This window comes from Coregonus clupeaformis, chromosome 16 (assembly GCF_020615455.1).
Source record: "Coregonus clupeaformis isolate EN_2021a chromosome 16, ASM2061545v1, whole genome shotgun sequence".
NCBI classification, from domain to species: Eukaryota; Metazoa; Chordata; class Actinopteri; order Salmoniformes; family Salmonidae; genus Coregonus; species Coregonus clupeaformis.
In genome coordinates, this window is record NC_059207.1 from 50,817,378 (window position 1) to 50,843,311 (window position 25,934).

At 42.7% G+C, this 25,934-nt stretch overlaps 1 protein-coding gene across 2 annotated transcripts in view; it reads left to right on the top strand.

Moving 5' to 3' along the window:
- fancc (FA complementation group C) overlaps nt 1–23,815 on the top strand; it is a 48,339-nt gene extending 24,524 nt beyond the window's left edge. Inside the window, exons 5-16 of one of the 2 annotated variants that reach the window (XM_041901425.1) lie at nt 11,842–11,949; nt 12,086–12,150; nt 12,242–12,406; nt 13,013–13,169; nt 15,459–15,514; nt 15,694–15,793; nt 16,493–16,568; nt 17,601–17,694; nt 20,088–20,262; nt 20,816–21,028; nt 22,989–23,210; nt 23,268–23,815. In XM_041901425.1, coding sequence (XP_041757359.1) covers nt 11,842–11,949; nt 12,086–12,150; nt 12,242–12,406; nt 13,013–13,169; nt 15,459–15,514; nt 15,694–15,793; nt 16,493–16,568; nt 17,601–17,694; nt 20,088–20,262; nt 20,816–21,028; nt 22,989–23,210; nt 23,268–23,315 — 1,479 coding nt within the window. In that variant the 3' untranslated portion in view covers nt 23,316–23,815. Of the gene's footprint in view, nt 1–11,841; nt 11,950–12,085; nt 12,151–12,241; nt 12,407–13,012; nt 13,170–15,458; nt 15,515–15,693; nt 15,794–16,492; nt 16,569–17,600; nt 17,695–20,087; nt 20,263–20,815; nt 21,029–22,988 lie in introns of both variants that reach the window. The other variant, XM_041901424.1, reaches the window with a different exon arrangement.
- Nucleotides 23,816–25,934: the final 2,119 nt, after the last annotated feature.

The following is a 25,934-nucleotide window of genomic DNA, read 5'->3' on the forward strand; positions in this document are numbered from 1 at the left end:
TATGAGAAAAAAATATTCAATTTTATTAAAAGTAAACGGGCCTATTTATATAATGAATATGAATTCGGAGAACAGAAATTATTAAATATTAAAGCATTAGACCTATCTCTAAAAGCTTCAGTCATACAAAAGTTATACTTAAATCCGAACTGGTTCTCTAGCATTAGTAAGATTGTCTCACCCCATGTTCAAGAATGGCCTTTTTCCCTTTATTCAGATTACAGCCACTCACTTTCAGTTATTTGAAAAGGAAATCATCTCCCAAATATCACTATTTCTAAAACAAGCCATATAAAGTTGGTTGCAATGTCAATTTAATCCTCCAGAAACTACAGAACAAATAATGCAACAAATATTGTGGTTAAACTTTAAATATACTAATTGATAAAAAACCATTATTTTTTGAAGAAATTTTAAAAAAAGGTATAATCTTCGCAAATGATATCATAGGTATCACAGCTAACAAAAACATATGGAAATGTCTGCTCTACCCAAAATTACAACCAAATAATTGCAGCATTACCGCAAAAATGGAAGAGGAAAGTGGAAGGGGGATAAAGTAAGGAACTTGTCTGTCGGCCCTGCATTAAAGAACATAATTGGTTAAAGAAAATTGTGATAAACAAAAAAGTATACCAGTTTCATTTAAGAACCGAAGGATTGACAGCCGTCTCATATAGATTGCAAAATAGTTGAAGAGATTTTTGATGTACCGATTCCATGGCATAGTGTTTATGAACTAATACGCAAAACGACGCCGGATTCAAAATGTCGAATTTTTTAATTTAAATTATTATACAAAATTCTTGCTACCAATAGAATGTTATTTATATGGGGGATACAATCTTCCCAGCTCTGCAGATTTTGCTGCGAAGAGACAGAATCATTAGATCATTTGTTTTGGTACTGTCCATTTGTAGCTTGTTTTTGGACACCGGTCCTGGTATGGCTAAAGGATTGCAATATTTACATGGAGCTAACCCTGCAGATAGCACTACTGTGGAGCTAACCCTGCAGATAGCACTACTGTGTGATCTGAAAAGTCATAGTCAATCGATCAATAATATAATAATACTTTTAGCAAAAATGTTTATTTTCAATTTACAATCTGTAGAAACAATGAGAATAGAAGGGTTCAGAACATTTGTAAAACATCACAGTACAGTTGAAAAATATATGGCAAATAGAAATCCAATATGGATGGTGTTAAGAGATAGATGGGTGGTGTTGAATGGAGATGAAGGTTGGAACTAATAACAACTAACAACAACTAAAACAACAAGATAACTAATGTAAAGCATACTGTGTCCATAATAAGTATATAGGTTATAGGTTGAGAGCTTTTAAGAAAGAGCACAGTTAGAAAGATATGGCATATAGAAGCAAACCGGATGGACATCATGAAAATTATCGGAGAGGTTGAGGGTAGAGGAAGTTCAGGAGTAAAAACAAACAAAATAGAATGAATGTAAAATTGACTGTGTCAATGGGTCGTGGGATTGGAAAGTAATAAAGGGAAATATATATTTTTAAAGGATATGTGTATATGTACAGTTGAAGTCGGAAGTTTACAAACACCTTAGCCAAATACATTTAATCTCAGTTTTTCACCATTCCTGACATTTAATCCTAGTAAAAATTCACTTTCTTAGGTCAGTTAGGATCACCACTTTATTTTAAGAATGTGAAATGTCAGAATAATAGTAGAGAGTGATTTATTTCATATTTTCTTTCTTTCATCACACTCCCAGTGGGTCAGAAGTTTACATACACTCAATTAGTATTTGGTAGCATTGCCTTTAAATTGTTTAACTTGGGTCAAACGTTTCAGGTAGCCTTCCACAAGCTTCCCACAATAAGTTGGGTGAATTTTGACCCATTCCTCCTGACAGAGCTGGTGTAACTGAGTCAGGTTTGTAGGCCTCCTTGCTCGCACACGCTTTTTCAGTTCTGCCCACACATTTTATATAGGATTGAGGTCAGGGCTTTGTGATGGCCACTCCAATACCTTGACTTTGTTGTCCTTAAACCATTTTGCCACAACTTTGGAAATATGCTTGGGGTCATTGTCCATTTGGAAGACCCATTTGCGACCAAGCTTTAACTTCCTGACTGATGTCTTGAGATGTTGCTTCAATATATCCACATAATTGTCCTTCCTCATGATGCCATCTATTTTGTGAAGTGCCCCATTCCCTCCTGCAGCAAAGCACCCCCACACCATGCTGCTGCCACCCACGTTCTTCACGGTTGGGATGGTGTTCTTCGGCTTGCAAGCAACCCCCTTTTTCCTCCAAACATAACGATGGTCATTATGGCCAAAAAGTTCTAATTTTGTTTCATCAGACCAGAGGACATTTCTCCAAAAAGTACGATCTTTGTCCCCATGTGCAGTTGCAAACCGTAGTCTGGCTTTTCTATGGCGGTTTTGGAGCAGTGGCTTCTTCCTTGCTGAGCGGCCTTTCAGGTTATGTCGATATAGGACTTGTTTTACTGTGGGTATAGATACTTTTGTACCTGTTTCCTCCAGCATCTTCACAAGGTCCTTTGCTGTTGTTCTGGGATTGATTTGCACTTTTCTCACCAAAGTACGTTCATCTCTAGGAGACAGAACGCATCTCCTTCCTGAGCGGTATGATGGCTGCGTGGTCCCATGGTGTTTATACTTGCGTACTATTGTTTGTACAGATGAACGTGGTACCTTCAGGCATTTGGAAATTGCTCCCAAGGATGAACTAGACTTGTGGAGGTCTACCATTTTTTTTCTGAGTTCTTGGCTGATTTCTTTAGATTTTACCATGATGTCAAGCAAAGAGGTACTGCGTTTGAAGGTAGGCCTGGAAATACATCCACAGGTACACCTCCAATTCACTCAAATGATGTCAATTTGCATATCATATGCTTCTAAAGCCATGACATCATTTTCTGGAATGTTCCAAGCTGTTTAAATGCACAGTCAACTTAGTGTATGTAAACTTCTGACCCACTGGAATTGTGATACAGTGAATTATAAGTGAAATAATCTGTCTATAAAAAATGTCCTAACCGACTTGCCAAAACTATAGTTTGTTAACAAGAAATGAATGGAGTGGTTGAAAAACAAGTTTTAATGACTCCAACCTAAGTGTATGTAAATTCCGACTTCAACTGTATGTGGGAGCATTTCTTGGGTCAGAATTCAGCGGGAACATTGGACACAGGGAGGATTCTGCATTACCGCGAACATAGTCTTGTGACATGCAGGAGACCCAGTTCGAACCCAGTCAGTCAGCAGAGCAAGATTAAATAGGGAAATGCTACCCGTAGAAGGGCTATGACAGGGCTATTCAACTATACCGAACAAAAATATAAAAGCAACATGTAAAGTGTTGGTCCCATGTTTCTTGAGCCGAAAATAAATGATCCCAGAAATATTCCATATGCACAGAAAGCTTATTTCTCTCATATTTTGTGCACAAATTTGTTTACATACCTGTTAGTGAGTATTTCTCCTTTGCCAATATAATCCATCCACTTGACAGGTGTGGTATATCAAGAGCATGATCATTACACATGTCTCATGTTTTGAGGGAGCATGCAATTGGCATGCTGACTGTAGGAATGTCCACCAGAGCTGTTGCCAGAGAATTTAATGTTAATTGCACTACCATAAGTCGCCTCCAACGTCGTTTTAGAGAATTTGGCAGTACGTCCAACCGGCCTCAACCGCAGACCACGTGTAACCACGCCAGCCCAGGACCTCCACATCCGACTTCTTCACCTGCGGGATCATCTGAGACCAGCCACCCGGACAGCTGATGAAACTGAGGAGTATGTTTGTCTGTAATAAAGCCCTTTTGTGGGGAAAAATTCTGATTCTGATTGGATGGGCCTGGCTCCCAAGTGGGTGGGTCTATGCCCTCCCTGGCCCACCCATGGCTCTGCCCCTGCCCAGTCATGTGAAATCAGTAGATTAGGGCCTAATTTATTTTTTTAAATTGACTGATTTCCTTATATGAACTGTAACTCAGTAAAATCGTTGAAATGATTGCATGTTGCGTTTTATATTTTTGTTCAGTATGTATTGCTATGGGGGCCAAATTGGGGGGGTTTTCACACTCCCTTCTGCACGTCCTGTGAGCATCATAGAGGGGAACAGAAGGCACGCCCATGTTTCAGAGAGTCTTAGCTTTCAGGAATGGGGTCATAATAACTTATAGCCCTTACGGTTCAAATGCTAGAACAAAATTCATAGGAAGAAAAATAAATTCAACATTGGCTTCAGAAACCGCCAGAAGCCTGTTTAACACAGAGAGTGTTTGACTCTATCTGTTCTCTTCTAGCATTCCTTGCTGGCAAAGTACCAAGATGTTTTTGAATCTGAATTTAGAGAACTGAATTTCAAAACTCAATGTGAATGCATCTGAGAAGTTGAAAAGTGGGGTTACAAGTTTATCAACTTTCAAAGCAGAATGACTTTCCCATTGTTCCTCAACTGTAGTGTATGATATACCATTTTCTAGCTCTGAGTCTCTACTTTTATCCAATGTAAAAAACAAAATGTCAAATTTTGCTGCATAAGACTGAATTGAGCCGGTCGGTCACATATATGAAACTTTGATAAACTTGAAATGATAGTTTGTAAACTTGATACACAGACAATGAATGCAATATATATAACCATATTGAAACTGAATATACAGTACCAGTCAAAAGTTTGGACACACCTACTCATTCAAGGGTTTTTCTTTATTTTTACTATTTTCTACATTGTAGAATAATAGTGAAGACATCAAAACTATGAAATAACACACATGGAATCATGTAGTAACCAACAAAGTGTTAAACAAATCAAAATATAGTTTATATTTTAGATTCGTCAAAGTAGCCACCTTTGCCTTGATGACAGCTTTGCACACTCTTGGCATTCTCTCAACCAGCTTCTCCTTGTATGCTTTTACAAAGGTCTTGAAGGAGTTCCCACATATGCTGAGCACTTGTTGGCTGCTTTTCCTCCACTCTGCAGTCCAACTCATCCCAAACCATCTCAATTGGGTTGAGGGGAGGTGATTGTGGAGGTCAGGTCATCTGATGCAGCACTCCATCACTCTCCTTCTTGGTCAAATAGTCCTTTCACAGCCTGGAGGTGTGTTGGGTCATTGTCAAGTTGAAAACAAATGATAGTCCAACTGAGCGCAAACCAGATGGGATGGCGTATCGCTGCAGAATGCTGTGGTAGCCATGCTGGTTAAGTGTGCCTTGAATTCTAAATAAATCACAGTGTCACCAGCAAAGCACCATCACACCTCCTCCTTCATGCTTCACGGTGGGAACCACACATGCAGAGATCATCCGTTCACCTACTCTGCGTCTCAAAAGACACTGCGGTTGGACAGATTTCCACCGGTCTAATGTCCATTGCTTGTGTTTCTTGGCCCAAGCAAGTCTCTTCTTCTTATTGGTGTGCTTTAGTAGTGTTTTTTTGCAGCAATTCGACCATAAAGGCCTGATTCACGCAGTCTCCTCTGAACAGTTGATGTTGAGATGTATCTGTTACTTGAACTCTGTGAAGCATTTATTTGGGCTGCAGTTTCTGAGGCTGGTAACTAATGAACTTATCGTCTGCAGAAGAGGTAACTCTGGCTCTTTCTTTCCTGTGGCGGTCCTCATGAGAGCCAGTTTCATCATAGCGCTTAATGGGTTTTGCAACTGCACTTCAAAGTTCTTTAACTTTTCCAGTTTGACTGACCTTCATGTCTTAAAATAATGATGGACTGTCGTTTCTCTTTGCTTATTTGAGCTGTCCTTGCCATAATATGGACTTGGTCTTTTACTAAATAGGGCTATCTTCTGTATACCCCCCTACCTTGTCACAAAACAACTGATTGGTTCAAACGCATTAAGAAGAAAATAAATTCCAGAAATTAACTTTTAAGAAGGCACACCTGTTAATTGAAATGCATTCCAGGTGACTACCTCATGAAGCTGGTTGAGAGAATGCCAAGCGTGTGCAAAGCTGTCATCAAGGCAAAGGGTGGCTATTTGAAGAATCTCAAATATAAAATATGTTTTGATTTGTTTAACATTTTTTGGTTACTACATGATTCCATATGTGTTATTTCATAGTTTTGATGTCTTCACTATTATTCTACAATGTAGAAAATAGTAAAACTAAAGAAAAACCCTTGAATGAGTAGGTGTGTCCAAACTTTGGACTGGTACTGTATATAACATTTTGAATATTAAATTGAAATGGAATTCAATGTGTTCAATTCAGTTTCAAATCATGAAATATAAGTTCAATTTATGAATTCAATATCTAAATACAAATAAAAACATACTGAATTCAAATACAGTTTCTGTTGGCACTGAAATCGCTCCATAACTTTGACTCTTCTAAGCGTATTGAAGTGATTTTTGGTCAAATGTATTTTTAATAGGACTTCTCTTGCATGTAATCCCTCTCTCCCCAAATAAGAAAGGGCTAATTAATGTGCTTGATTGAGTCGCTGGGTTAGTGTGAGCCTTTGTTCCCCAAACCCTAAAACGTGTTTTGAAAAGCAAATTAAACGGCTTCAGCATGAATTTTCACCCTTAGAATAGATGAAAGGTAGAACTTATATCAGCTCTAGTTACTCCTTCTTTCAACCTGAATGTACAGCGTGTTTTTTAGAGCCAGAGGAAGGAGAGAAAAGGAGAGGGGGAGAAAGGGAGAAAGAGGGAGAGAAGGGAGAAGAAAGGATTCAAGGGTTTTCAACTTTCACAGGGTTCACACAGATGGCTTACCATAAACAATACAGAACCTTCACATTTTTGCCAGATTCAATGTGTGTGTGTATTCTTTTGATTAATTTTTCATCTAATAAAATGTCTCGCTAATTAAAACAGTGCTTTTAAAGTAAACTTTTAATTTGGCAGATGTTTTTTGACCTATAAGAGGGGAAGTGGGGTGGGAGAGAGGAGGCGCATGCGTGTGTGTGTGTGTGTGTGTGTGTGTGTGCGTATGTGTGTGGTGAAGGCATGATTTGTTGACTTACAGTACTTTCTCACATAACAGACAGCCTTTTTTTCTCAGCCACTCATGACGTATAATGTGAGAAAGAGAGAGTGAGGGAAAGCTCTTGTATGTCTGCAATTGTTTTTTAATCATTAGAGACAGGAAAGTGGTCGTGTTAGATGGAGAGTGACAGTGACACAGCTGACTAGAACTAGAACCATTCAGTAGAGTCTGACTGGAACCAGAACTAGAACCATTCAGTAGAGTCTGACTGGAACCAGATCCAGAATCAAAACCATCTAGTAGAGTCTGACTGGAACTAGAACCATTCAGTAGAGTCTGACTGGAACCAGATCCAGAATCAAAACCATCTAGTAGAGTCTGACTGGAAGTAGAACCATCTAGTAGAGTCTGACTGGAAGTAGAACCATCTAGTAGAGTCTGACTGGAACTAGAACCATCTAGTAGAGTCTGACTGGAAGTAGAACCATCTAGTAGAGTCTGACTGGAAGTAGAACCATCTAGTAGAGTCTGACTGGAAGTAGAACCATCTAGTAGAGTCTGACTGGAACTAGAACCATCTAGTAGAGTCTGACTGGAACCAGAACCATCTAGTAGAGTCTGACTGGAAGTAGAACCATCTAGTAGAGTCTGACTGGAAGTAGAACCATCCAGTAGAGTCTGACTGGAACCAGAACCATCTAGTAGAGTCTGACTGGAACTAGAACCATCTAGTAGAGTCTGACTGGAACCAGAACCAGAACCATTCGTCCTTGTGATGCTATGTCTTATGCCGTCTGGCCTGGAATGCAGGCCTGCTTTCTGTTAGCTCTCTCTCTCTCTCTCTCTTGCTCTTTTTCTCTCTCTCTCTGTCTCTTTCGCTTTATGTCTGTCTGTCTCTCTTTCTTTCTCTCTCCTGTGTCTCTGACGTTGTTGTTGTTGTTGTCTCTGTGTCTGTAAAGGCTCTAGCCACCCATTCTCTGTGTCTGTAAAGACCCTAGCTAACTCTGATCAGCTGCTCGTATGGCTCCAAGGCATCGTCTAAAGGAGCACTTTGAGCCTAATGTATGAAAATCTTTTTGGTTTTACAAATAAAGTTGTTATTATCAGCATGTTATTAAATCAGAAACTTTGGACCGTGTGTGTGTGTGTGTGTGTGTGTGTGAGCCCAGCATTTGGTGCTGTGTGAAGTGGTGAAGGAAGAGGGAGGAGTGGCAGTGCTCTGGAGCCCCACTGTATCACAACTCTCTCATTATGGGACCCCCTCTCCTTCTCTCCATCTCATCCCTTCTTTTCTTCCTCCCCTCTGCACCAAGCCGACCATCCATCTCTCCTCCACATCAGAGTGTGGGTTTAGTGTGGGATGGGTGCTGGTGGCCACATTTACTTTTTTAAAGGAGTACTTCATCCCTTTTTCTCATTCTGTTCTACCAAAGAGATGGGAATGTAGTATGAGAGGGACAAAGTAACTATTTGGACAACAAAAGTACTTTTCCAGAGATGGAAATATCCATTGGAAAGAGGGGGGATTTAAAGATGCAACAACTGTCATAGGTTGCTAATATGATTAGGATAATGACTGGCTGCTAGACAATGAAAGAAAACCAATAGCCTAGAACAGGAGAACGCATATGAGTAAGTCTTTATAAAAATAATTGCCTCCACCCTTCTATGGTGTGATTTTGGCTACTTTGAAGCAAGGTAAGACATGCCTCATAATATGAAGTAAAACGTCCAGGTTTCAAACAATGAAGGAACAAGAAAAATATAGTGATGGTAATGATGGGTCTAACCGTCTTCTGGTAGATGGAAAGGCTTTCCCAAAAACCTCTATTAAACTGCATACCTGTCAGAATGATATCATGATTATTTGCATCAGTCCAGTGGTCATTTATATTGCAAACTCCATCTCATGTGCTACAGAAACACTGCAAACCAAACAACAGTGCTAGGTGCCTGCGCACTTTAATTAAAGGGTAACTGGGTCTCCTGATGTGGTTTAAGCATTGTTATGGACTTAGAACATACAATTGTGTTGTTTTTCTGTACAAAAAAAAGTGAACGGAAACCTGTGAATTTCTGATTCAGTTGACAGCCTCATTTATCTGTTTCAATAGCAGTCCTACTATTAGCCTACTTGCACAGTACAGCTTGGAATGGCCTGATTGAAAGACCAATATGGGATTTATCATTTTAGGTCATCCAGTGTGTATGTCACTGTTTCTCATATAATTTTTCACACAGGGCGCCTTTCCTTCGCCGGGCTGGCTGTTTGGAAAATGTTGGGCAAAATTAGAGTATACTCACTTCTCCAGACACCACTACATCACTGTCACTATCTGATTTCTCTCTTCCTCTCTCTTCTCTCTCTCCTCTTCCTCTCTCTCCTCTCCTCCTCTCCCTTTCTGCTCTCCCTCTATCAATTTGACCAGTACTTCAGTCTCTTTGGAGAATTCGATCATGACTTTGTAATTGTTAACAGCAGTCAAAGCACCCACCAAAACCAGCCCAAGTCCTTGCTCTGTTTTTTCTTTCTTAATTTTAGACTTCTGGAGGGATGTCTGTTCGCCAACTGTACGTCCGTGCCCCCAAGACCAGCTTAACTACAGACTTCAAGAAAAGAAAAACTCAAACATTTGCCATCCATCCATTTTGTTCCTCTCCCTCATCGTCCCACATCCTCCCTCTTTTTTCCCCCTCTCTCTTTCTCTCCTTCACCATTCCATTCCTCTGCGCTCCCCACTAACCCACTCTGCCCAGCCCTGGGTTGTGTGTGTGTGTGTGTGTGTGTGTGTGTGTGCTTGTGTGTGTGAAACCTCAGAGCCCACCGACTGACTGGCTGCCTTTCTCTTCAGGGCTCTTAGTCCTTCCCCAGTCTCCTTCCCTTCCTCTCTCTCTCTCCTTCATCTCACATCTTGTCTCTGATCTCTAGTCTTCTTTACACACACACACACACACACATTTCTACTAATCTACAGTTGCTACTCGCCAGTAGTGCTCTATCCATAGTGTTTCGGCTTGCTCTTTTGTACTTTTGAATGATTCAAGGCTCCAGTCATAAGGATGTACTGTACAGTAGCTGTGATCAAAGTGAATAGCTGCAGAATGTTCACTCAGTTATTGTTGTCAGGTGAAAAGGTGAAAGATGAAAGTGTGACCTCCACACCACCGCCAGCCAGCCAGCGTGCGTATTGGCTTTAGCAGCACCCTAACCGAGGCCTGGACTTAGGGCTTACCCTTCCGGCACTACCACATCTGAGAGGGCTTAGCACAGACTGCCTTACACTGTACAGTAGACCAAGGGCCGTATGTTTCAAGCCTCAGAGTAGGAGTGCTGATCTAGGATCAGGTGCCCCCTGTCCATGTTGTCTTATTCATTGTGATCTAAATGGCAAAACTGATCCTAAATCAGCACTTCTACTCTGAGATGCTTGATACATTTGGCCCCAGCATTACAGGGAGACTGCTTTTGGGGGCTCTACCGTGTGTCTATGAGGCTGTGGCATGATGGCTAAGTCAAACTGGCAACGTGTGTTTGAGACACAACTCAACACACACAACACACACAGTGAAAATGTGCGATCTTATTGGATAAGTTATGGTAGTAGGCTACTTGTTCTGGTTCAATGTATTTTATCCTTTTTGGTGCCTACTGAACGGGCCCCAGGTGTTGTTGTCTTCCTGTGTTGGCCAGTGAGGACCAGGTAGGACCTGGAATGGAGGATAGGGCTAGTGTTAGTTATGAGATCCTTTTTCACTCTGTGGCTCTGATTATAAATGGTAGTGAAATCAGCTCTGTTTATTGGTGTATCGGAGACCCCTCTGAAATATGCTTGTTAAAACCAGGGCCCCCGTAGAAGAATGTTAATTTCTGAAGTGGCTCATATGTTGTCCATACATGCGTTCTCATGTAACCACTGGAATGCCTTTCTTGTCCACATGTGGTTGGTATGATATGATACCATATGATCATGCTATGTACTTATTCGCTTTGAAGTTGTAGACACACACAAACACTATCAGGTTAGTCATTTATACTGTTAAATGAATCATTAGTCCACATGAAAAAATACTACAGTTTACTATAGAATACTACAGTACTTACTAAACTGTAGTATACTGTAGAATGGTATACTACATACACACTGTAGTATCCTTCGATCATGTGTAGTACTTACTATAGAATGTTGTAGTATACTGTAGAATACTATAGTAAATACTACAGTATTATCCTGAGAAAAAAACACTGTAGTAAATACTACAGTAACGTCAGCAAAAACACTGCAGTCCGCAAAAACACTACACTTTTTTAACTATAGTAATACTACAGTATTTAATTAGCATGTACCCTGCCCATTCCCCTCCCCCATATCCCAATTTGTGGCACCCATAAGTGAGAAACCTACATGCCAAGTATAGACCATATTGTTTTCACTACAGGTTATAGAAAAGAGCAGAAGCTCTGAACTATCCGTTCAGACCCCAGTCCTACCTACCTAGATTATGGAACATTTAGTAGGTTTCCTGAAGGATAAAGTCTTTACTTTTATGTCAAAGATAATAAAACAAAAACACTATAGTAAATACTACAGTAATATCTGCAAAAGCACTACAGTAAATACTACAGTATACTACAATCCGCTAAAAACACTACTATAGTATAATAACTATAGTATATAATACTGTTTTATTTTACTATAGTATTTATACTATAGTTAACTGTAAATACTACAGTATACTACAGTGAATACTACAGTAAAGTCGATTAAAAACACTAGAGTGAATACTTTAGTATTTATACCATAGTATACTATAGTATTTTTTTCATGTGGGAGCCTACTGAACATTATTTTCTTTCCTCCCAGAATTTGTTATGTCAGCTTGCTACAGAAGAAGAGGACAGTGCAACATATGTGTTACTGAAACATATGGGCCTGCCACCAAAGGAATACAATTTAAAGGTTCTAAGAAAGGTATGAATGCTTGTTGATGTTCTTGCACATCTAATGAAGGATCTTATTTAAAAGGTCATAAATTCCATAACATGTATTTACATGACTGTTGTGTGTGTGTAAGTGTGTACTGTAACTTGTCCTTCTGGCTGGTCAGATGGTGTGGTTGCTAGTGGAGGAGGTTGGGGAGAGCTGCAGCAGTTTGGCTGACCCTAACCAGAGGTACTGTATCTGTTCCTCTTACTCTCCACCACCTGCACTGTCCCAACTCTAGCTCTGTTCTGTTCCCCTGATGTGACGTCATTTCCCCAAGGTGTTCGTGTGACAGTGTTCTTGCTGCATCAGTGGCATGTGTCCCCCTGGTCACATGTCCTGAGACTGCTCCTCTCATTGGTGCGTTGCTGCAGCGGCCGGTGACCTGCGATAAGGCAGCCCTCAGCCAGGACTTCCTTGATGCTGTAAGCTCCGCCTACTCCAGGTAAGGACATAGGGTGTGAAAACATCCTCCAGTGGCTTACCCCCTCAGTGTTTGGAGTTCTGAAGGAACCAGAGAGCTGTAAGTGTAGAAAACAATATTGCTAGTGAACACAAACCCATCATGCAGTAGTCTCTCTAGACAGACTGGTTGCTTCCAGCAATATACCAATGCTCCAGCTTACACGTCTGTAGAAGTTCCGGCATCAGTTGGGACAGAAAGCGCGTCACCGGTAACGTCACTGCCGAATGCGCTTGTTTCCCTAGCTAAACATGAGCACAATTCCCGCCCGCATTTTAAGCCCTGCCTACCCAAACTTGTTGGGAGAGTTCTGTCTGAAGAGGAACCTCCTGGGAACAAATGTTTTTCCCCGTTCAAAATGTCAGAGAGAAGCCGACATTCTCCCCAGACCTTGTGCCGTTGCCTAGCTTCCGTTGCTCCAAGGTCTGGGATATCCGAGACTAATCATGCAGTGATGTCACACTCCCTGAGGCCTGAAGGAGTGTCACCAACGGGCCAACCACACTGCTTCATTCAGTACATCTTGTTGACTGACATCTGACTGACCTTCAGTGTGAATGTGTGTGTGCATGTGTGCGTGTGTTGCAGAAAGTGTGTGTCTCTGGAGGCCCAGGCGGTGGTGTCTCTGTGGTGCCATAGCCTGGCCAGCCTAGAGGGGGCAGTGATGTCTCTACTGGACTCTGTGCTCTCCAACCCAGCCTCCATACCGCACAACCTAGAGCACACCATCACTCACTCACTACTGGTACGTATTTTGGAGTAGGCAGAAGTTACCTCTAACCACTGATACAGGGTCAGATATGTCCCCCCCAATGGTAAGTAGAGGATTAGGGTTAGAGTAATATGATCCTAGATCTGTGGCACAGGAGGTTGGTGGCATCTTAATTGAGGAGAACGGGCTCGTGGTAATGGCTGGAGTGGAATGGTATCAAATATATCAAACACATGGTTCGAGATGGAGAGTGATTGGGGCCCTACAGTGTACACGCAGGAAAGCACAGCATCTACAGTATTGGTGTACTTTGATCCTGCAGCTTTCTCCATCTCCCCCTTCTCATATTGAGTTCATCTAAGCTGCTCATCAGGTATGTTGGAAAGAGGGGACTTCTGTGAACATTTCTGTCTGTCTGCGCTGTGTGTGTGTTTATTTACATGAACTTCTCCTTCATCCATCCCTCTCTCCATCTCTCTCTCCATCCTGCCTCGATCTGTTTATTTACCCTACCTCATCCATCTGCTGATTGGCCTGTCATTATCACGATGTTGTTTTACACACACACGTCTTCAGCTTTGTTTGTTTGAGTGCATCTGGTTGGCTGCGTCTGTCCTAACTCGTTAACAGCGAGGGAAGCTTAGGTTGGGTTTCACTTAGCCTTTGTGTTTGTTTGGATCATGGAGACGTGTATGTGTGTAGAGGTTGTGTGTGTGTGTGTTTCCGTGTGGTGTGTGTGTCCCCTGTGTGTGTGTGTGTGTGTGTGTGTGTGTGTGTATGTGTGTGTGTGTTTCCGTGTGGTGTGTGTGTGTGTGTGTGTTTCCGTGTGGTGTGTGTGTGTTTCCGTGTGGTGTGTGCCCGTGTGTCCCCGTGCGCCCACGTGTGTTTGTACGTGTGTGTGTGTGTGTGTGACAGGCGTAGGAGCTGACTGGCTCGCTTCTCTCCCTCAGTTGTTTAAACTGCAATCAAAAATGGGAAATTAAAATTAGTATCACATTCCTGTTTTGAGCTCTTTCTCCTTCAATAACAATACACAAGGCCTTCCTGGGCCCGGCTGGGCTGCCAACAACAGGATGTTTGGTGCGTGCTGTAATTGATACTCCTTAAAGTGTTAGTGGAAGGTATGGAGGAAGAGGACGCTAAAAATCCATCTGTTTTCACTAGGGGAAACCATCATCCCTCAATCACACACACATGCACACACACTCACTCACACACACACCTTTTATATGGCTCCAGGATTGTCGTATTTGATCCCTCATTTGTTAAACTGAGCAGAGAAGAGGCAACGTACTACTTGAGAAATATGTATCATGATTGATTATGGGAGTCCGAGGATGGGAAGAAGTCCAGTGTAGGGATTAGGTCTGGGGTAGGATGGTCCAATGACACAAGATGAACACTAGAGGGGGCTAGTTACTTTTACAAAGAACACCTCCCATTCAGTATATGCTACAAGTTAGACCCAGTTCTAGTATCAGCTCATCCTCTCTAAATCTTCCTCAACCATTGGTGGAATGGGAGGTAAAACTGTCCGTAGATCAGTGGCTAGGGCAGTGTCACACTACTCCTGCCTCTCTGCTTCCAGGGTTGGAGCAGAGCATCAATTAGGCTGTCTAGCATTGGTCTCTCCAACCTTTTACTGGAGCAGTGAAGTGGCAGCTTTAGGGTATGTCCCAAATGGCACCCTATTCCCTATGTAGTGCACTGCTTTTGACCAGAGCCCGGGGGGGGGGGGCTGGGTTGACGAAATTCTGGAGGTAGTTTGGAATTTTCCACAGATTATCTCTCTCTCCTCTCTCTCGCTCTTTCTTTCTCCCTCCTTCCCTCTCTCTCTCATAGGATAACAGTCCAGGAGACATGTGGTCTTCCTATATGAAGGGTTATTGCTATGAGAGGAACTGAAGGGGCATATTTTTACTGCCTTCTAGCCCATATGAGAGATGAGAAGAGAGAGGGAGGGAGCATAATTAAGGTTGTTTTGGGGGTAAAAGATGTATGGAAGGGACGTGGGGAGAGAGAGAGAGGCATGCATGTACAGTGCAGCTGTTGAATGTTTTCGCAGGGGCGTTTAAAAAACATGTTCAATCTAAAACACATGATCGCGCGCTGCATTAGGAGATTGGGATGGAGAGAGGGAGAGAAAAGAGAGCGAGAGAGTAGTAGAATGTTAAGGAACAGCGTGTGAAAATGGGGAAGTGTCATTTTGATGAGGGCATTTTGTAGACTATGCAACAGTGACACCAAGTGGTGGATGAGAAGAATTTATCCATAAAGGCGACTCCTGATATGTAACCATGGTTGTGTTTGTATGTGTTTCAGCCTAAAGCCTGCTCCCAGCACGGCTCCATATTCTTAATAGTGAACGACATCTTCAGGTGAGCCATTGGGACGGTTCATTCACACAAGTGAATAAAGTAGATATACAATATTCCTACTGTAAACAATTTGATTACTCACTGATGTGTATATGTACCGGTATCTTGTTTATCAAGTGAGTGGTGTGTGTGTGTTTTTCCCCTGGTAAAGGCTCATTGTCCTGCTCTGCTCTGTGTAGGTCCATGCTGGTGCAGGTGGAGGGGAACCAGACTGTGCTCTCTCTCATCCACACCTTCACTCTCTGCTTCCTCAGGGAACTGGCAGCCATGCAGCCTCAAGTATGGAGGCTCCTAAACATATATATATAATTAATAGAATGGCCTTGGAACCTCTAGGCAATTTGACTGGTAAAGTCATGTGTGCACTCAAAATAGACGCCAGTCCACCCATTATGGCATCATTGACTTGAATAGGGCTACCCATTCTAGTGATTCTGTTTCTGTGGTCCTAAAGACAGCTACAGGTTAGCTGGTGGTCATAAGCAGGCACAACAGTCATAGGTAGCCTAGACTACAACCACGACTATAGGGTGTGTTACCTCACCTCTCAATAACGCATCAATCTACATACCACCCCATACTGTACCACCCAACACACACACACACACTCTCACCCTTATCCCTTATCTTCTACACATCATGAGCTAGAGCTCACCCCTATTTGAACTGTACAGGCAGCAACACCTTCAGGCCCAGCTATAGGGGACCTCCATCCATACGATCTACAGTGTAGTCAGTTCTCTAGGATACACACTTTATTCTCATCTTCTATTCTAGCAGTGGAAAAGCCTTGATGTTTTTCAAAACGTTCATTTGACAGTCTTTATGTTGGTGTTTACAGGTGGGATTTATAGATGTATTGCATTGTTTTTTTTACTAACTCCACTGGAGGGCACTGACAATATTCTGCATTATATTATATTATAGGTTAACTTTGTCTGTTGCCTCTTACCTGTGTGTGCGTGCATCTCGTTTCAGGAGTGTGTGTCCTTGAAGGCCTTCTTCCCACACACACCCCAGAGCTTACTGGCCCCTCTGCTGACCCATCCTTCAGGTAGTGTGTGTGTGTGCTCTCTAATGGGTAAATAACCTTACCCTCTGAGTGAATGAATGGCTTTCTGTGTCTCACCAATCAATGACTGTTACTTATAACTACATTAAAATCAATATGTGATTAATATTTTACTCATTTAGCAGAGGCTCTTATCCAGAGCGACTTACAGGAGCAATTCGGGTTAAGTGCCTTGCTCAAAGGCATATTGGCAGATTTTTCACTTTGTCCGTTGGGGATTCAAACCAGCGACCTTTCGGTTACTGGCCCAACGCTCTTAACCGCTAGGCTACCTAATATGGTACGTTGAGAAAGGTAAAGTAGTTACTAATTTTCATTATTCCTCTCTATCATCAATACTCACAAGATCATATCAGTAACTGAGCTATATCCTTGGTTACCCTTTACTCAATATATCACAGTAATGTTTAAAGTTATCAAGATCAATCTCTACTGTGCTTGGATATTAGTCTATTTGTGTAGGGGAATGTTTCATCACAGAATGATAACGGTATCCAAAACTGCCAGAGTAATCTAGGGCTAGGCTATACCTGTATACCTCTATGGGTATGTTGAGTGTTCTAGGGTGGCAGGTAGCCTAGCGGTTAGAGCTTTGGGCCAGTAACCGAAATGTCTCTGGTTCGAATACCCGATCTGACAAGGTGAAAAATCTGTTGATGTGCCCTAAAGCAAGGCACTTAACACAAATTTGCTCCAGGTTTGCTCCAGGGGCGCCGTACTACTATGGCTAACCCTGTAAAACAACTCATTTCACTGCACCTATCTTTTTTTTCTGAAGTATGTTTAAATGTGTGGCCAAACTCAAGTAACCTGGAGGCATGGCTTATAGACATCTAGCATGGCCGTCTAGGAACATGCTGGCTACCAGCCAACACTCAAAGTTAATCATTACACACTGTGTGTGTGTGCGTGCCTGCCTGCCTGCTTGTGTGAGTGATTGAGTATTTGCGTGCGACCAATTGACACCAATGCATGGTTTGAGTTATGCATCCCTCTCATCTCCTTTCCCCCCAGATATGGCCCAGGAGGCGTGGCCAGAACACCTGGCCTGGGTCACTGCATCATTACAGAGACTCACTGAGGAAGAGGAGGAAGAGGAAGGCAACAGGTGAGAGGGGAATACCGTGGGCTTATCATTAGTCAGGCACAGAGTGCTGAAGTTGGTTCAGTCAGTCAAGCAGTAAATATGAACAAGTACAGTTGAAGTCGGAAGTTTACATACACCTTAGCCAAATACATTTAAACTCAGTTTTTCACAATTCCTGACATTTAATCCTAGTAAAAATTCCCTGTTTTAGGTCAGTTAGGATCACAACTTTATTTTAAGAATGTGAAATGTCAGGAAAGTATGAAAAATGTATGCACTCACTTAACTGTAAGTCGCTCTGGATAGCGTCTGCTAAATGACTAAAATGTCAAATGTAAATGTCAGAATAATAGTAGAGAGAATTATTTATTTCAGCTTTTCTTTATTTCCTCACATTCCCAGTGGGTCAGAAGTTTACATACACTCAATTAGTATTTGGTAGCATTGCCTTTAAATTGTTTAACTTGGGTCAAACGTTTCGGGTAGCCTTCCACAAGCTTCCCACAATAAGTTGGGTGAATTTTGGCCCATTCCTCCTGACAGATCTGGTGTAACTGAGTCAGGTTTGTAGGCCTCCTTGCTCGCACACGCTTTTTCAGTTCTGCCCATATATTTTCTATAGGATTGAGGTCAGGGCTTTGTGATGGCCACTCCAATACCTTGACTTTGTTGTCCTTAAGCCATTTTACCACAACTTTGGAAGTATGCTTGGGGTCATTGTCCATTTGGAAGACACATTTGCGACCAAGCTTTAACTTCCTGACTGATGTCTTGAGATGTTGCTTCAATTTATCCACATAATTGTCCTTCCTCATGATGCCATCTATTTTGTGAAGTGCACCAGTCCCTCCTGCAGCAAAGCACCCCCACAGCATGATGCTGCCACCCCCATGCTTCATGGTTGGGATGGTGTTGTTCGGCTTGCAAACAACCCCCTTTTTCCTCCAAACATAACAATGGTCATTATGGCCAAACAGTTCTATTTTTGTTTCATCAGACCAGAGGACATTTCTCCAAAAAGTACGATCTTTGTCCCCATGTGCAGTTGCAAACCGTAGTCTGGCTTTTTTATGGTGGTTTTGGAGCAGTGGCTTCTTCCTTGCTGAGCGGCCTTTCAGGTTATGTCGATATAGGACTCGTTTTACTGTGGATATAGATACTTTTGTACCTGTTTCCTCCAGCATCTTCACAAGGTCCTTTGCTGTTGTTCTGGGATTGATTTGCACTTTTCGCACCAAAGTACGTTCATCTCTAGGAGACAGAACGCATCTCCTTCCTGAGCGGTACGATGGCTGCATGGTCCCATGGTGTTTATACTTGCGTACTATTGTTTGTACAGATGAACGTGGTACCTTGGAAATTGCTCCCAAGGATGAACCAGACTTGTGGAGGTCTACAAAAAAATTAGCTGATTTCTTTTGATTTTCCCATGATGTCAAGCAAGGAGGCACTGAGTTTGAAGGTAGGCCTTGAAATACATCCACAGGTACACCTCTAATTGACTCAAATGATGTCAATTAACCTATCAGAAGCTTCTAAAGACATGACATTATTTTCTGTAATTTTCCAAGCTGTTTAAAGGCACAGTCAACTTGTATGTAAACTTCGGACCCACTGGAATTGTGATACAGTGAATAATAAGTGAAATAATCTGTCTGTAAACAATTGTTGGAAAAATTACTTGTGTCATGCACAAAGTAGATGTCCTAACCGACTGAGGGGGAAGATTGCAGTGAGTGAGAGAGAGTGGTAGAAATCAATAGCAGAGAGAAGGGAAGAATGTGTGAGAGAAAGAGAATAGTAGCCCAAGGATTGATGGAAAGCAGTAGCAGAGAGAGAAAGGGAGCACTGAGAACAGAGCGAGCGATGGTGGTCCAGCCCAGTGATTGGGACGGCTGACTTGCTGCCCTCCAGCTGCGGCTTTTAACTTGGCCCATTACCCCGACCGCTCCATTCCGGAACACCATACGAAATTCCCAACTGTTCCCAACCAGTGATGGGAAAGAGCATTTGGAAAGGAGACCCAGCTGCCAGGTTCTTCTGAGGGGTGCTGTTAAAAGTTTCAGTGCGGGAGGCAGGAAGAGAAGGAATCTAATTATGTAATTAAGGACATTTAAGTCTCTTATCCTAACTCATATCCAAAGCTCAGGCTTGTGCAGCTGTCTGTCTAGTGTCTACCAATCTCTGTCTAACCCCGGGTCCCTTTCTCTCTCCCTCTCTATTTTAAATTGTACTCTCTCTCTCCCCCTTCATTCTCTCATCGTCTTACTCTCTTACTAATCTTCTTCCCTATCTTTCCCTGTCATCTCCCTCTCTCTCTGCATTTTCTTGACCACGCCATCTCTCTATCTCTCATATAATTGTTGGGTGCTAGTTTAATTTCCTGTGTGTGTGTGTTGTTTCCTGTCCTCCAGGGGTCAGTGTGGAGTGTTTGAGGCATGGTTCCTGCTGGTGCAGTGTGCTAACTGGGTGGAGGTGGCCAGCCAGCTACTGGTCTCAGCCAGACCCCAGGACTGTGGCCCCCTGCTGTGGCTCCTCACCTTCTACCACCACCCTACCAACCAGGGGCACCACCGGACACAGCAGCTAGTATGTACTGGCTGGCTGGATGGAAGGGGTTACTGTTGTCAACTAGGAACACCTTCCTAATATTAGGTTTTGTATACTCAGTGTAGATGGCGTTGTCCTTACTGACCTGTCCTGGCTGGTCTCAGAATAGCTCGGCCAATATATAGATAGATGAATAATGGACTGAGGGATGAATAATAGATTGTTTCTCCAGGTTAGAAGGAGAAGGGAAAAAGAGGGGTAGAGAGGAGAAAGGGAGAAGGGTGAGGGAGGCTGATATGGTATTGATCCCACTCTGAGTGTGTCTGCCTGGCTGTCTCCTGTCTACCCTGAGGGACCTACACACACTGTGGTCAGAGAGAAGTTGAGGTATATAGAGGGCATAACCTTTGGTTGACTTTGAAGGCATTCTTTTACTCCCATCCATCCAGCCCTTGTCATGGAAAATGACAACATTTGAAAAAATTGTAAGTCGCTCTGGATAAGAGCGTCTGCTAAATGATGTAAATGTAAAATGACAAGACAGGCTTCCAGCTGAAGCTAGTTTCCTCCCGTTCCTTCTTTCTGTTTCCAGGTGGCAGCCAGAGCAGTCTGGGATCACCTGAGGTCACTCTTCCTGCTCTCAGCTCCTCCTCTTCCTGCTGACCAACTGCAGTTATTGGTTGAGCTGATGTCAGCCGTCCCCCAGCAGCCGTCCCTGGACTCGCTATTGGTCGCCAGCCTCCTGGTCAACTTTGCAGTTTTCTCCCACAACCCCCTGAGTGGTGCCAGGGAGATAGTCCACATGGTGAGCTCACAACATTACCCCACTTGATGCACACACACACACACACACACACACACACACACACACTCTAGGGCTGGGTGATATGGCCTAAAAATCATATCTTCATTTTTTTCAAACTTATAGGCGATTCACGATATACACTGAGTGTACAAAACATTAAGAACAACTTCCTAATATTGAGTTGCACCCCCCCCTTTTGCCCTCAGAACAGCCTCAATTCGTCAGGGCATGGATTCTACAAGGTGTCGAAAGCGTTCCACAGGGATGCTGGCCCAGGTTGACTCCAACGCTTCCCACAGTTGTGTCAAATTGGCTGGATGTCCTTTGGGTGGTGGACCACTCTTGATACACACTGGAAACTGTTGAGCGTGAAAAACCCAGCAGAGTTGCAGTTCTTGACACAAACTGGTGCGCCTGGGACCTACTACCATACCCTGTTCAAATGCACAAATATTTTGTCTTGCCCATTCACCCTCTGAATGGCACACATACACAATCAATGTCTCTTGTTTAAGGCTTAAAAATCCTTATTTAAGCTGTCTCCCCCATTAATCTACACTGATTAAAGTGGATTTAACCAGTGACATCAATAAGGGATTTCACCTGGATTCACCTGGTCAGTCTGTCATGGAAAGAGCAGGTGTTCTTAATATTTTTGTACTCTCAGTGTATATCTAAATATTTTAAAACTTTTTCTCTAAAAAGCTTTGTTGCATAATTAAAGGTCAAGACCTTGCATTTCAAACAGTCAGGAGTAATCTAACAAATTCAGGGCTTGTGAAGTTATACCTAGGCTAAATATAAGCTATCCACAACCATAAGACCCACTAATAATTTAATTATGTAATCAAAATAGTCAAACCTACTTTTTTGCAATAATTACTGATCTGGCTTTCAAGTCTGTCTATGAAAATGCCCTTTTTACATTTACATTTACATTTTAGTCATTTAGCAGACGCTCTTATCCAGAGCGACTTACAGTTAGTGCATACATTATTTTTTATACTGGCCCCCCGTGGGAAATGAACCCACAACCCTGGCGTTGCAAACGCCATGCTCTACCAACTGAGCTACATCCCTGCCGGCCATTCCCTCCCCTACCCTGGACGACGCTGGGCCAATTGTGCGCCGCCCCATGGGTCTCCCGGTCGCGGCCGGCTACGACAGAGCCTGGATTCGAACCAGGATCTCTAGTGGCACAGCTAGCACTGCGATGCAGTGCCTTAGACCACTGCGCCACTTACAAATGTAACCAGAACCATGCACATCCACTAATAATGACTAACGTCTTGTAGCAGGAATTATATGCTTATTTCTCAGAATGAGAACGAGTTGCCAATTCCTGATATAAATGCGTCTTTTTATGCTCATTGCACATTTCTAAAACACAGACTAGACAGCTAGCACATAACAGTATGTGACAAAAATGCTGCTAGCGGTACTGCAATGCCGCACACGACAAACTGAGCATTAATTTCCCACAATCATGTTCATTGATACTCCCGTTTTAGTAGGGTCTGCTCTGTAAAGGGTATCGTTAGAAGGGGAATCCACCGATTCTGTTGGACCAAACCTCAGATGCAAATAACGAGTTGAAACTGCTTGTCAGAGATTAAGTGATCTTTCATCTTTGTTGTTGTGAGGGACTTGGTGTCTGTGTGCAAGTGGGAAGGTGCACAGTGCACACAGCACAGAAGAAGTGAAGGAGACTAGACCAAAAAGACAGACGCTCATAAAAAAGCCAAATAGAAAAATACTTGATTCTCGCGATACAGGCATCTGGAACATCGCCCAGCCCTAACACTCACACTACACACACACACACACACACACTACACACACAGCAAATAACCTGTTTTTTCTCTCCATCCCTCTATACTCATGATGGCGTCACTGTTATGTGAACACAATTTTCTGGCTCTAATATACCTGTGTATATCGTATGTGATGTGTGTTGCAGGTGGTGCAGCAGTCAGGGCTGGTCCGTGAAGCAGTGTGTGTTCTCAACATGGTTGAGCTCAGACTAAACAGAGAGAGATCTTCCTGCAGCCTCACTGACAGAGTTAAGCCCAGGACCAGGGCTCTTCACGACACACTCACACACATGGCACAACACGACACACACACACACATGGTACAACATGACACACACACAGACACACAGCCACTATGGCAGCGATGGGATACACACACAGCCGTGCCAGGCTGCTCCACCAACCAGACGCTATGACACTGACAGGATACACACACAGCCGTGCCAGGCTGCTCCACCAACCAGACGCTATGACACTGACAGGATACACACACAGCGGTGCCAGGCTGCTCCACCAACCAGACGCTATGACACTGACAGGATACACACACAGCCGTGCCAGGCTGCTCCACCAACCAGACGCTATGACACTGACAGGATACACACACACACAGATGCTACAGATACGACAGTCACAACTAGACACACACACGTATCAGGACACACGCTTAGCTGTGCAAGAGCACAAGTCATAAAACGTGCCCTAACCCTCCCACTCATATAATTGCCTCAGAACACATTCCTCTAATTACACACATATGGGGAAACATCCATTTGTTTGAAGGGAAATGACATGGAACAACACCTGATATGGACACAATGTTTTTCTCTACAGAATGACTCTACACCAATGATACTGAATTGTATAGTACCAACCTATACTAAAGAAATGTGATGTCAACCCTTCTTCAACTCTCATTATGAATATGGAAATATTTATAATTTGTTAATACAATCAGAGTAATGGTCTATAACCTGATCTGAGTCGTGTTTTTCTGTACATTTCACATGTAGGACAAAACAAAAATGGAAATAATTACCTCTTGAAGGAAAATACACCATGTTTCTATAATTTCCACACAAAAAAATTGCACCGTTTAAAAAATTGTTTTATTGAAAGATACACAGGTTCACATGATTAAGTGGAGAAAATTACAATATTAAATTCCTGAGGAAAGGAAGTGTCTGTCAACTTAGCCAGCACTTCGTAAACATGATTAATTTAAACTGAAGGCAATAAACAACTTCTCTGATAGAAAACGGCCTATGTGGCACCTTTATTAATCAGAAACATTTATTATAGTGTCAAAATTGACTACAAAGTGTAAATAGGATAATTTTGGTCATAAAGTCAGTCTCGTCCAAAACGGAGATTTGCTAGATAATTAGGAAAAAATTGTATGTCACGGAATGAAGGGTACCGTAATAATTTTCCTTGGGTTTATTTTAATCCTGCCCACAGCTGCCCAAGTAATCATCAATTTGGAACACAGCTGCACGCGATCCGATTTATAATGCCCATGGTCAATTTGGTTTGACATTCGATATCCCTATGGGGCTAGTTAGGGACCATCAGTAAATTACAAAATGTACATGGGACAATATTAAAAAATGTAAATAGCTCCACATTTAAATGATTTAACCTAAAACAACTATACATTGCAGAAATGCATAAATATTGAAAGCATTTAATGAGACAACTAAAAGATGTGCAACATCCAGTATGTGACCGACCGCCTCGATTCGGTCTTACACTATATATACAAAAGTATGTGGACACCCCTTAAAATGTGTGGATTCAGCTATTTCAGCCACACCCATTGCTGACAGGTATAGTGGCCTTACTGAAGAGCTCAGTGACTTTCAACGTGGCACCATCATAGGATGCCACATTTCCAACAAGTCAGTTCGTCAAATTTCTGCCCTGCTAGAGCTGCCACGGTCAACTGTAAGTGCTGTTATTGTGAAGTGGAAACATCTAGGAGCAACAACGGCTCAGCCGCGAAGTGGTAGGCCTCACAAGCTCACAGAACGGGACTGCTGAAGTGCTTAGCGAGTAAAAATGGCCTGTCCTCGGTTGCAATACTCACTATCGAGTTCCAAACTGCCTCTGGAAGCAACTTCAGCACAACAACTGTTCGCCGGGAGGTTCATGAAATGGGTTTCCATGGCCGAGCAGCCACACACAAGCCTAAGATCACCATGCGCAATTCCAAGCGTCGGCTGGAGGGGTGTAAAGCTCGGCATTGGACTCTGGAGCAGTGGAAAAGCATTCTCTGGAGTGATGAATCACGCTTCACCATCTGGCAGTCCGACGGACAAATCTGGGTTTGGCGGATGCCAAGAGAACGCTACCTGCCCCAATGCTTAGTGCCAAGTGTAAAGTTTGGTAGAGGAGGAATAATGGTCTGGGGCTGTTTTTCATGGTTTATGGTTCGGGCTAGGCCCCTTAGTTCCAGTGAAGGGAAATCTTAACGCTACAGCATACAATGACATTCTAGACGATTCTGTGCTTTCAACTTGTGGCAACAGTTTGGGGAAGGCCCTTTCCTGTTTCAGCATGACAATGCTCCCGTGCACAAAGCGAGGTCAATACAGAAATGGTTTGTCGAGATCAGTGTGGAAGAACTTGACTGGCCTGCACAGAGCCCTGACCTCAACCCCATCGAACACCTTTGGGAGGAATTCAAACGCTGACTGCGAGCCCTGCCTAATCACCCAACATCAGTGCCTGACCTCACTAATGCTCTCGTGGCTGAATGGAAGCAAGTCCCTGCAGAAATGTTCCAATATCTAGTGGAAAGCCTTCCCAGAAGAGTGGAGGCTGTTATAGCAGCAAAGGGGGGGACCAACTCCATATTAATGCCCATGATTTTGGAATGAGATGTTTGACGAGCAGGTGTCCACATACTTTTGGTCATGTAGTGTATGTAGCAAGATTTGAAATGTTTTTATTTATTATTTTTACATTGGATAAAAGTAGAGACTCAGAGCTACAAAATGGTATATCGTACACTGCAGTTGAGGAACAATGGGAAAGTAATTCTGCTTTCAAAGTTGATACACTTGTAACCCCACTTTTGAGAAAATGGC